The sequence below is a fragment of the Rhinopithecus bieti genome, unplaced genomic scaffold, assembly GCF_001698545.2.
Source record: "Rhinopithecus bieti isolate Rb0 unplaced genomic scaffold, ASM169854v2 scaffold_19617, whole genome shotgun sequence".
Taxonomy (NCBI): Eukaryota; Metazoa; Chordata; class Mammalia; order Primates; family Cercopithecidae; genus Rhinopithecus; species Rhinopithecus bieti.
Window position 1 is genome coordinate 1,315,802 of NW_016809622.1, and position 12,176 is coordinate 1,327,977.

Below are 12,176 nucleotides of genomic sequence, written 5' to 3' on the forward strand. Positions count from 1 at the left end.
AAAAAACCTAAAAACTAAAAAAAAAAAAAAAGAAGGAAGACTCAAATAAAAGAAAAGTAGAAATTATATCTGATACTATAGAAATACAAGGAATCATTAAACTGTTATGAAAGTGCTAGGAAGAAACAGAAAACCTGAAAAGACCAATAACAAGTAAGAAGATCGAATCAGTTATACAAAGTCTCCTACCAAAGAAAAGCCCAGGACTTGATGGCTTCACTGCTGAATTCCATCAAACATTTAAGGAAGAATTAATAACAATTCTACTCAAACTATTCCAATATATCAAAGAGAATGGAATGCTTTCAAATTTCAATCTATGAGGCCAACATTATTCTGATAACAAAATCAGACAAGGACATAACAAAAGAAGGAAACTGCAGGTCAGTATCCCGGATGAACTAAGACGCAAAAATCCTCAACAGAATACCAGCAAACCAAATTCAACACAGCACATTAATAAGATCATTCACTATGATCAAGTGGGATTCATTCCAGGGATGCAAGGATGGTTTAACATAAGCAAATCAATAAGCATGATATATCATATTAACAGAATGAAGGGCAAAAACCATACGATTATTTCAACAGATGCAGAAAAAGTATTTGACAAATTCAATGTCCTTTCATGATTAAAAAAATGAAACTCAATAAATTAAGTACACAAGGAATGTACCTCAATTCAAATAGGCCTTTTCAATATCCACAACTGTGATACCTCATTTTCTTTCTTTCTTTTTTTTTTTTTTTTTTTTTTTTTTTTTTTTTTTTGAGACGGAGTCTCGCCCTGTTGCCCAGGCTGGAGTGCAATGGCACGATTTCAGCTCACTGCAACTTCCACCTCCCAAGTTCAAGCAATTCTCCTGCCTCAGCTTCCCAATTAGCTGGGATTACAGGCACCTGCCACCATGCCAGGCTATTTTTTTTTTTTTTTTTTATTTTTAGTAGAGACAGGGTTTCACCATGCTGGCCAGGCTGGTTTCGAACTCCTGACCTCAGGCAATCCACCCGCCTCAGCCTCCCAAAGTGCTGGGATTACAGGCGTGAGGTACTGTGCCTCATCAAGTGATACCTCATTTTCTTGAAATCCCTGTCCCCATTAGTCTTCTATCCACTTTAGCAACCCACTCCCCCAATGATGAGCTTGCCATTATCAGAATCTGCAATCTCTCTGAACTCCTGTTCTCAATATCTGATCCATTGTCTGACCACTACCTTTTTTTTTAACCTAGTTCACTTGCTCTATAACTCCTTCTACTTCCTCAAACTTTCAAGAATTTTGATCAGATGAACCCATTAATTTTTCACCATGTGTCAGTTTTCGCTAATCTTCACTTATTTCCTTACCATCTCAGATTTGGTAGTCCACTATGATAATCAGCCTCATAAAAACATTTTATCTGTAATTCTATTTTAAAATCTGAGCCGTTTTTAGTTGCTTAGATGCTGATAAACAAATCACTTCCAGGGAAAATCACCTAACAAGGATGCCTGGTTTCAATTCAAAACGTACTATCTCAAACTCTAGATGGGGATTCCACAATGCCTGTTTCCCTCATGAGTTTGCTTTCTTATTTTCACACTATTTTTTGTTCAGATTTATACATCATCAAAGCTCCTTTATCTCCCCACTAACAAATCTACGAAGTCTCCCTAGATGTACATGCGATCCCTCCTGTTACAGAGAAGTTACAAAGCCTATTCCTCAACCCCTCCCGCTAGCTTCTGCATCCCATCCCCTCTCTCCCTCAAGGACTTCATTATGATCCGCTTCTCTTTCCTGATCATCAACCTCTCCCACTGAATTCAATCATTTAAATTAATATTCAAACGTGTTCTAATATTGCTCCTTTAAAAACAAAATACACACTTCCTTCATCCTACTTCTCAATTCTGAGTTACTGAAATTAGTTGCTCAATCCTTATTGAAAAACATTAGAAAATGAAAATTTGCAAAACTAGATACTCAACATTTATCCTTAGATCAGGCTGCAGCTCAGACCACAATGATTTGAACTCAGGCAGATTTATATTTCATAAATGGAGTTTTATCATTACTTTCTAAAGTTCTGTGAAATTTGTTTCTCATAATTACACAAGCATAATCTTTATAATTACATAAACTATAGAGATATTATTGAAGGAATTGTCTTTTTGAATATTCATAAGGGGAATTTCATCTCTGACTCAGCATCAGTAAAGGGTGTGCATCTCCTCAACAAAAGATTTAACATTTTGAACACTCTGAAAATGGAAACTAAATGATTACTTATTATTTTAGGTGACTAGCACCTTTTTGATCATACAGTATGCATTTCTGAGTATTAATCTTATTTCTACCTTTATTAGTGCCCTGATTTTCTCTTTCTGTTTTCTTGAAATACTTATTTTCTCTTTTCATATGTTGGATACTTTTAAACTCTCCTAAATTCTTTAAGAAGCAAGTAGAACAAGGCAATGTACAAATAGAGACTAAAGATAAAAACAGAACTAGAGAGAGGCAAGACTAAGAAAAGTATAGAAGTAGAAAGGGGCAGAAGAGACTAGGGAGAGAGAGGTAGTAGTGTTTGTTGTTATGGTAATAAGTCACTATGTGGGTCTGGATCTTAGGAAAGCAGGATAAGAATATATACATATTTAGACAATAGCACATTTTTCTGAAATCTCATTATACTGAATCACTCAAAATTATAGACATCCATGCAGAAATATCTTTATATATATATATTTATTATACTTTAAGTTCTAGGGTAGATGTGCATAACGTGCAGGTTTGTTACATATGCATACTTGTGCCATGTTGGTGTGCTGCACCCATCAACTCGTCAGCATCCATCAATTCGTCATTTATATCAGGTATAACTCCCAATGCAATCCCTCCCCCCTCCCCCCTCCCCATGATAGGCCCCGATGTGTGATGTTNAGTGACTGGTACCAATGAAGTAAAGGTGAGATCTTAAGTATTAGATGTATCAGCTACCTATGTTCCATCATTTAAACACATTTTTAATCATCCTATTGTATAAGTGACTGTGCATATGCATTTTATGCTTCTGAATTTCAATGTATATTTATCCTTATCTATATGTATTTTAAAAAATACATCCTCCTAGACAAAAGAAATATAAAACTGAGGCGAACAAGAAGTAACAAAGTGACAACAAAGCAATAATTGGATGTAACAGACTTCTAGGAGCCATGTCAATAGTTTCTCTTTATTTTTTAAAAAAAATTGTCTTCTTTTTTTTTTGTTTTCCCACTTGCTGAGAACTTATCTTGACAGTACACCAAGGCAGAATAATCTGTGGCAAAAATAATAACATTTTTGAAAATAATAAAATTAAATGTTTGAAAGTCATTAGGTTATATATTCTAATCCAATAATTATTTTACAATAAAAAAGTTCTGTACATTAGTAAGTATTTTCAGGAAAAATAGTGAGTTCTGGCTTAATGCAAGAACTATTGCCATACAAAGCTTAAATTTTACATATAATAATAATACTTTTTAAAAAAACAATATTGAATAATAAAAACATTTGGCTACACTTGGAATTGTTTTTAACAATACTGGATGCTGACTCTTTTGGTTGTCTTTGTAAGGGGGTATTTCTTGTCATAATGTCTTATTATTTGATTAGCTATGGTTCTGGCCAGGTTGGAGGAAAGCAATAGAGAGTCCAACAGAGACTGTGGCTCCATAGATTCCAACGATTCTGGTAAAATGCTGAATGATCAGATCTTGAAGATGAGCTGCCCTGGAAAGTGCTGGTATTTGATAGTTGTACCTGAAGAGTCTGGCATAACAATGAATGCAATTTATAGATTTTCTTTCTTTCTTTCTTTATTAATTGTTATTTATTTATTATTATTATTATTATTTTTTGAGATGGAGTCTCGCTCTGTCACCCAGGCTGGAGTGCAGTGGCGCGATCTCGGTTCACTGCAAGCTCCATCATTCTCCTGCCTCAGCCGCCAGAGTAGCTGTGACTACAGGCGCCCGCCACCACACCCAGGTAATTTTTTGTATTTTTAGTAGAAACGGGGTTCTTGTTATAAAATCAGCTTTTGCCAAATATAAGCCCATACAAGTTAAGAACAGAAAAAAAAATAGCAAATGTAACGGACACTGTGTAAGGTATTCTTGCTGATGAAGACAATCATATTCAAATTAAACAATTATACCTCTCAAATACCGTGTTTCAGTTAGTATCAGAGAGCAGTCCCACAAGGTACTATTGATTTACTATACATTGAGAGATTATAATATTTTTCTCATTAAATGCTTCTTTTATAATCTATGATGCCCAGGATCTAAGTACAAATTTTCTTAACTCATTTTAGGTCATCCTTTTTCTTAGTTTCCTCTGCTACTGTCCCAGGCAAAGCCCTTCTTTTCCTCATTTCTCAGTTCTTTCCTCAGAAGAAATATTCCACAGAAAAAAACAGCTGTCTCTATATACAAAGAAAACACTCATTTAAAAGATCTGACTTTGTTTTATTTACACATATGATACAAAACATGGCTTTGTCATTAGAATTTTAAATTAGCATTTAAAATATCTTATTTCTTATGCTATTTCCTTAAATAATAGTTATCTAATAAGAAAATGTACCATACAGCTTCTCTGTTCAATAGCCTATCTAGCCATGTTTGGCTCTGAGTACTTCAGATGTGGCTAGTGTAAACTGAAATCTCTGTAAATAAAAATTACAAATCTCTTTTAAAGAAGACAACATAAGTCATGAGTAATTCTTATGTTGGTTACATGATGAAAAGTTAACATTTATATTTGGTTAGATTATTTTATTAAAATTAATTATACTTGTTTTATATTAAAGATATTAAATATGTTAATATTAAACTTTGATATCATATTACAACTATTTTCCTGTTTCATTTTTTCAGTGTTGCCACTAGACTATTTAAATGTCTTGTTCACATTTGTGGTTCACAGTATATTCCAGTTGGATGGTGATGCTTTAGAGAAAATGCAGCTAAGATAATTAAAGACTATGGCTAGACCTTGTAAGGAAGTTGCATTTGAAAGGATTTCATTTCATTGAGGGATAAAATGAAATGCCTTCAAATGAGGCTCCCTTACAAAGTTATTAAAACATTTTCCATATGTGTAAATGAATCTGAGCAAAACCTCAAAACACTGAGAAACTCATGAGGACATGGACAAATTTATAGTTTTATTTCATCCTTAACTCACAAAATCTGAACTGACACTATTGGATATGATTTTTTTTCTCTTTGTCATCAATTCAACTGTATTTAAAGGATTAAAAACATATTTTAATAATGTAAATTATAAATATAAAATGTGATTATTTGATGGAATATATCAAGTTATTCTTTTCTTTGCAAGGACAGAATGAAAGTCATGGGCAAACAAAATCTATGCGTAGAACTTTCATCATTTGCAATTTCAGCCTTCCAATAATCTTTGCTTATCTTGAGTAAATAATTTTGCCTTTTGCTTAGCCAACGAATGATGCATGTTCTTGTCACAAAGAGATATGTTACTGGCATAGCCACACAGACTTCTTACCTAAACTGTCAAGGTAAGAAAAAGCCCAAATAGAAATAACTTCTCAAACTTCCCAGGTTGAAACAAATAGCCAATACTAAAAATGTATTCTTGGAGAGAAAAAAAACTAATTTAAACTCCAGAGTTCTATGTTGCCTTTGCTATAAATATCGGTATAACAATTTATGACATTAGGAAGTTTCCATTGTGCCTCTCACAGTGAATGATCCTTGGGAGGATTGATTTCACTTCACAGTAACAGAACTCATTAAACAGCTTTGCATCAACAATTTTCTTTCTCGAATCCATTTGAGTTTGTTAAAGAATCTCCCACAGTGGCTTGCCGCAGAGCAGTCACTTGTCATCTTCTACAGGAATAAAACCGAGTGAGTTGTAGGCCCTATTTATATTACATTGTCTATTAAGGGCATTTGAGAGGTGGAGGTGCAGCTTTTAAACTTGTTTAGAGACAGAAGGAAAGTTTCAAATAGAAAATAGTCCCTAAATTTTGCCTCCTTGCATTTTTTTTTTTTTTTTTTTTTTTGAGACAGGGTCTCACTCTGTTGCACAGGTTGGAGTGCAGTAGTGCGATCTCAGCTCACTGCAGCCTCAACCTCCTGTGCTTAAGTGTTCCTCTCACCTCAGCTTCCAGAGTGGCTGGGACTACATTCATGTGCCACCACACCCAGCTAATTTTTCTTTTTCTTTCTTTTTTTTTTTTTTTATTATACTTTAAGTTCTAGGGTACATGTGCACAATGTGCAGGTTTGTTACATATGTATACACGTGCCGTGTTGGTGTGCTGCACCCATTAACTCATCATTTACATTGGGTATATCTCCTAATGCTATCCTTTCCCCCTCCCCTCCCCACAATAGGACCCAGTGTGTGATGATCCCTTTCCTGTGTCCATGTGATCTCATTGTTCAATTCCCACCTATGAGTGAGAACATGCGGTGTTTGGTTTTCTGTTCTTGTGATAGTTTGCTGAGAATGATGGTTTCCTGCTGCATCCATGTCCCTACAAAGGACATGAACTCATCCTTTTTTACAGCTGTATAGTAAAGTAGTGACTAGGTCTCACTATGTTGCCCAGGCTGGTCTCAAACTGCTATGTCATCCTCCCACCTTGGCTTCCCAAAGTGTTGGGATTACAGGGATGAGCCGCTACACCCAGCTACTATTCTGCTTTGTAAAAATACAAGCCTACTCAGTTCCCCAGCAATCTGGTTTGGTGTCTGAAACAATGAGCTACACCTTACTTTTCTCTTGTTTGCTTTGACTGGTCTATACTGAATCAGAAAAATGAATGAAAATTGCCATACAGCATACACGAAGCCTTGGCTGCTTACCAAGCAAGTTCTAAAAAGAGATGAATATGCAGAACCCACAGAAAATACTATCCAAGAGCCAAGGACAATTCTATGTGACTTACGAATCATTTGACTGGTTACTATGGAAGAAATACTAGGTTCTTTCCATTTGTAGGATTTTTCTGTAAAACAGATTGCTGGACTATAATTAATACTAGGTACCTTTCAAAAAATGAAAAATGTCAAACACAGATTGGGTACAAATTACTTCATTCCTTTCTTAGGAATGAACACTCTGATAAAGCAGTAGGAGCGCTAACATCTGCCTCAACTCCAGAAAAGTACACTCTCCTTATACCTATCTTTCTCCATCACCACAGGCATCTCCTAGGTAGGATTCTGTGTGTTACTGCAGCCAAAAACCATCACAGAATTGTAATGACTATTATTCAGGTTTCAATTTACACCGTTCATTTGGCTCCTTGTTTAAAAGGTCCTGCCCTATTCCACTATTTGATTTTGTCTACCTACACTATGGCTAAGTCAGGGAATTGCCATACATTCAGATAAAGAGAATAAATCAGCTATATACTTGATTTTTGGTAAAATTTAGATAGCAGTAAGGTAATCACGGGCAACATCAGTATTCTACTTGTTACTTTATATCGAAAGTTATAAATAAAACACATTAGGATATAAATATCTTCATTTGCACAAATTTTTGCCTTTTTTAATGGTCTCAGTTGCAGATTCATTATACAGCACCATCAACTGCAGCCAAAAAAATATGTAAAATTTCACAAAGAAATGTTGGCATAATTTTTTTAGTTTAAGGAGAATTGTTAAACTAAGAGAAATGCACCAAAATGGTTCTACCATCTAACTGGAGATTAAAGCTAATCAAAGAAAAACAGTGCTATGTACTTACAGTTAGCAATATTGAACTACACATTTGAAATTTTACTAGGTGGATAGATCTCATGTTAAGTCTTCTTATCAAAATAAAATGATTTGTTTTTTAAAAAATGATGTCAATGTCAAGAATACTGCAATCATGACCAATCAGGAAAATCACGAAAATAAAGAATCTTCTCTTTCTCCTCAGAGTTGTTTTTTATTTCTGTGACCTACTCTAGAGTCTTCAATAGTATCTGAGTCTATTTTACCAGTCACCAATTGACATATTCCAGAAACTATTGTGATTTTAGCCATAAAAAACATAGTTATAGTTCCTAAATGGGATGTCTGTTCCTCCTGCTAATACTTTTCTTTTTCAAAACAGATGGCTTTATTGTACTCTTACTATTAGAAAAGTAATAACCAACTACAACTGCAAGTGCATGGGTAGTAAGTGAAAGCTCACCAGAAAAACTAGAGATTTTTTTTTTTTTAATGGGAATGTCCTGAGCCAGACTATTTCAAGGGGGTATGGGTGTGTGTGTGTGTGTGTGTGTGTGTGTGTGTTTGTACTTTTTTCCCTCAGTACAAATTTGTTAAATACTTCCCTTCTTAATATCTTACTTTATTTCCATAAAGGTGTGTATAACTCAGTAAGTTCAGTAGCTTCAATATACTACATATGTCAAGAGCTAGTTTTACATTGACTAGTTTCAACTATTATTCTCACATACATAAAGTAACCAAATCAATAGGGCATATTTAAATTCAAACTTGACTATATACCTTTCTGCCTGTTGAAATTACACTCAGCAAAAGTTATCCACTTTCACTGTCATCTTTGCCAATGTCCAAAAGGAATAAACAAGAATATATGCAAACAAAAAAATTCCAAGTTCTAGGAGTTCCCAAACCTAGTTCACCATATACCTATCTTAAAGATATTTTTCATTTCTTTAAATTCCTCAGTTAGACTCTCCTTAGCTCCAAGATAAAAATTATATACACTCAGACAAAGTGAATATATCAGTTAGATATCTGATTTTTGGTGAAATTTAGATCATGGTAAGGTAATCTTGGGCAACATCAGTGTTCTCTAATAAAACACAATGCTAACTTCATAACTTTCACATCCTATCTACTTAATATCATGGCTTTTAGTTACTGAAATCTAAATGAACATCACCCTTTGCAGGAATCATTGATGTGAGTATGCTCTGTGATGTGGTATCCTTAGAAAAAAATTTAAAAAGCAATAATAACCTGGTTTTACTTACGAGAAGTTTTAGAAGCAAGAAGAGTAACTCGGGCACCTCCTAAGAAGTGAAAACCCATTACATTCACCTGATCATCATCTGATTGACTGGCAAAACCTACAAAGAAAAGAGAGAAATCACTTTATGTAACCAGAAGGCAAAATTAACACATTTGAAATAGGAACCTTAGTTGAATGATGTGTGTTTTTGATGTCACTGGTCATGTATAAACTCCACGTATGAACTATAATATATTAACCTTGATTTCCATAGTAGCTTCCAAACAATGAAGTTTCTGCCTTACACAAAGTCTGGAATCATTTAATTTCATTTATTCTAATGGTTGATTCCAGATATGAGACAGAACACACGCAAGATGAACCTAGAATATCTTTTCACACCAGATAGCAAGGAAGCTATTACTGAACCGGTAGGGTTTTATGAAAAGGACTTGAAAGTCAGCTTAAAGAGATTACTACTGGCCAGAGATAAAAATATTAGGGTATCAAAGAAAATAATAATTGCACTGGAGTAAAACACATCAAATATGTTTAAAGGCATGAGTTCATACAGAGACTTAAAAACAAAATAAAAACAATGGTCACTATTGGATGATCCTACATAATCAATGCTATTTATTTTAAGCTCTGCTTATTTAAAATATTTTAAAAATTAGTAATAAAGGGAAAGAACCAAGCATTTACCCTGAAAACCCTACTCAAACTGCACCATATAACAGCTACAAAAGGAAAGGTTCTCTCTGTAGAAATATTCCAGCTAAAAAAATGAAGAAAGTGTGAAAGAAATAGAGTATCTATTTTTCAGCCTGTAGGGAAGTAATGGATCTCAGCATTGAGTATCAATGGCTGTTACCATCACATACAAAAAAAGACAAACAAATATTATGTGCCCTCTGTCTGCTGAAAGTCTATACTACCATCCATGAAGAACTCTGGCCAAAATAATCAATCTTGACTCTGCTAGCTGTAGATCCAACTTATCAATTTACAGACAATGTGACAGACAAAAGAAATATTAGGACAGGAGTGGTGGCTCACGTTTGTAATCCCAGCACTTTGAGAGGCTGAGGTGGGCAGATCACGAGGTAAGGAGATCGAGACCATCCTGGCTAACACAGTGAAACCCCGTCTCTACTAAAAATACAAAACATTACTTGGGTGCAGTGGCACGTGCCTATAGTCCCAGCTACCCAGGAGGCTGAGGCAGGAGAATTGCTTGAACCCGGAAGGCAGAGGTTGCAGGGAGCCGAGATCGCGCCACTGCACTCCAGCCTGGGCCACAGAGTGAGACTCCATCTCAAAAAAAAAGAAAAAAAAAAAGAGGAAAAAAATATTAAACATCATCACAGGGGTAAAGGATGTCACCAAGATGGTAAAGTAGGGATACCAGTCTTCATCCCCAGCAATAAAAATATATATAGAGAAAGATAGCTATTCAATAACCAAAATAGCCCTGTGAGAGCTCAAGGGCCCATTTAAGAAGCTGAAGCAAAACAGAACAAATGACTGGTTATATTGTCATACCTAAAATGCCTGCAGATGGCTAGTGACAAAGAATAAAGGCAACAGGCTATTGGTGACCGCCGTGGAGTGGGAACTTCCATGGTTCCCAGCAGCCTGCTCCACAGAAGACACCAGCATCTTTTGCCACTGAGGTAACCAACAGCCATTTCCACCAGGGTACCCCAGAGAGGAAGGCATGGCTCTATATTCTCTTGCTCAAGAAGTAGTTACTGTTGTACCACCCTAGGACCAAAATCACCACCTCTCCAAACCTTGCACATTCCCCTAATCCCCAGGCCACAGTCACTTCATGAATGTGCATACTTCAGAGACTGGCTCTGTGGCTGCACTATGCCCATCCATGTCTCAGATACCAGAGCTACCACCATAGTGAGCCAGCTCACACCCAAGGTACTACAGCTAAGGTCTCTCTGCATATTCCTGTGGTTCAGTCATTACATCACCTGCCATAGAGGACAAGACCCCATCCTATACCTCAGAGCCAAAGTAACTCTGCACACATCCATGCTCCCATCTCGGGCTCCCCAGCTGTTTCATAAACACTAATGCCTCACGTATCATCACCAACACAGCAATGGGGGTTCCTGTGCCCCAGGTACTGGTGCCATTATCACCCAAATCCCAGAACCGAAGTCCCTTTACACATACCCATGCTTCAGGACTTAGCTCCATGGCATCTCCATAGGTGCCACTCATCAGGCACTGGAAACTGGCCCACAAGCCAGACAGAGTGCCAAGAGAGATCCCCTTGGCTATGATTTCCCTGCTGGGAGAAAAAGAGATTGGGAGTACCCTAGCATACACTGCCATTAAAAATCCCAACAGCCCTCACTATTGCTGAGAACACTCACAGAGTTGGCAACTAAGGATACCTGCAATCCTTATCAACACCAACCACAGCTAAGAGAGCTGCACACAGTTTATGTTGTTATGCCCTTACCAGGGCCAGAACCTCTACATCTCATACTGCCAGCACCCTTGACCCTCCCATAGAAGGTCTTTCCACACCAAAATCGGCACACAAAGTTGGAAAGAGGAGACTGATCCACCAAATGTGCAGGCATCAAAGTATGGCGACCAGAAACATGAAAAACAAAGGGGACATATCCCTACCAAAAGAACACAATGATTTCCCAGTAGCTGACCCCAAAGAAATGGACATCTACAGGTTAACAAAGAATTCAAAATAACTGTTTTCAGGAAGCTCAACAAACCAGAAAACAAAATAAAACAAAAAACAGAAACAAAACTCAGAAAAATAACAAGTTTTGGAGCTGAAAAAATACAATGAATGAAATGAAAACAGCTGGGCACAGTGGCTCACACCAATAATCCTAGCACTTTGGGAGGCCTAGGCAGGCACATCACTTGAGCTCAGGAGTTCCAGATCAGCCTGTGTAACAAAGTGAAACCTTGTCCCTACAAAAAATAAAAAAATTAGCCAGATGTGATGGCATGCACCTATAGTCCCAGTCTTGGGAGGCTGAGATCAGAGGATTGCTTGAGCCCAGGATGTCAAGGCCATGATCATGATCATGCCACTGAACTCCAGCCTGGATGGCACAGCAAGACCCTGAGAGGGGACGGGAGGGGAGAGGAGGGGGAGGAAAATGGGAGGGGAGAAAAGGGG

The 12,176-nt window shown here is 36.6% G+C and overlaps 1 protein-coding gene across 4 annotated transcripts in view; it reads right to left on the minus strand.

Annotated features, from left to right (window-relative positions):
* BBS9 (Bardet-Biedl syndrome 9) overlaps window positions 1–12,176 on the minus strand; it is a 506,926-nt gene that overhangs the window by 232,406 nt on the left and 262,344 nt on the right. For all 4 annotated transcript variants that reach the window (XM_017889840.1, XM_017889842.1, XM_017889841.1 and 1 more), the window contains one exon: window positions 9,024–9,119. In XM_017889840.1, the coding sequence (XP_017745329.1) occupies window positions 9,024–9,119 (96 nt within the window). The remainder of the gene's footprint in view (window positions 1–9,023; window positions 9,120–12,176) is intronic.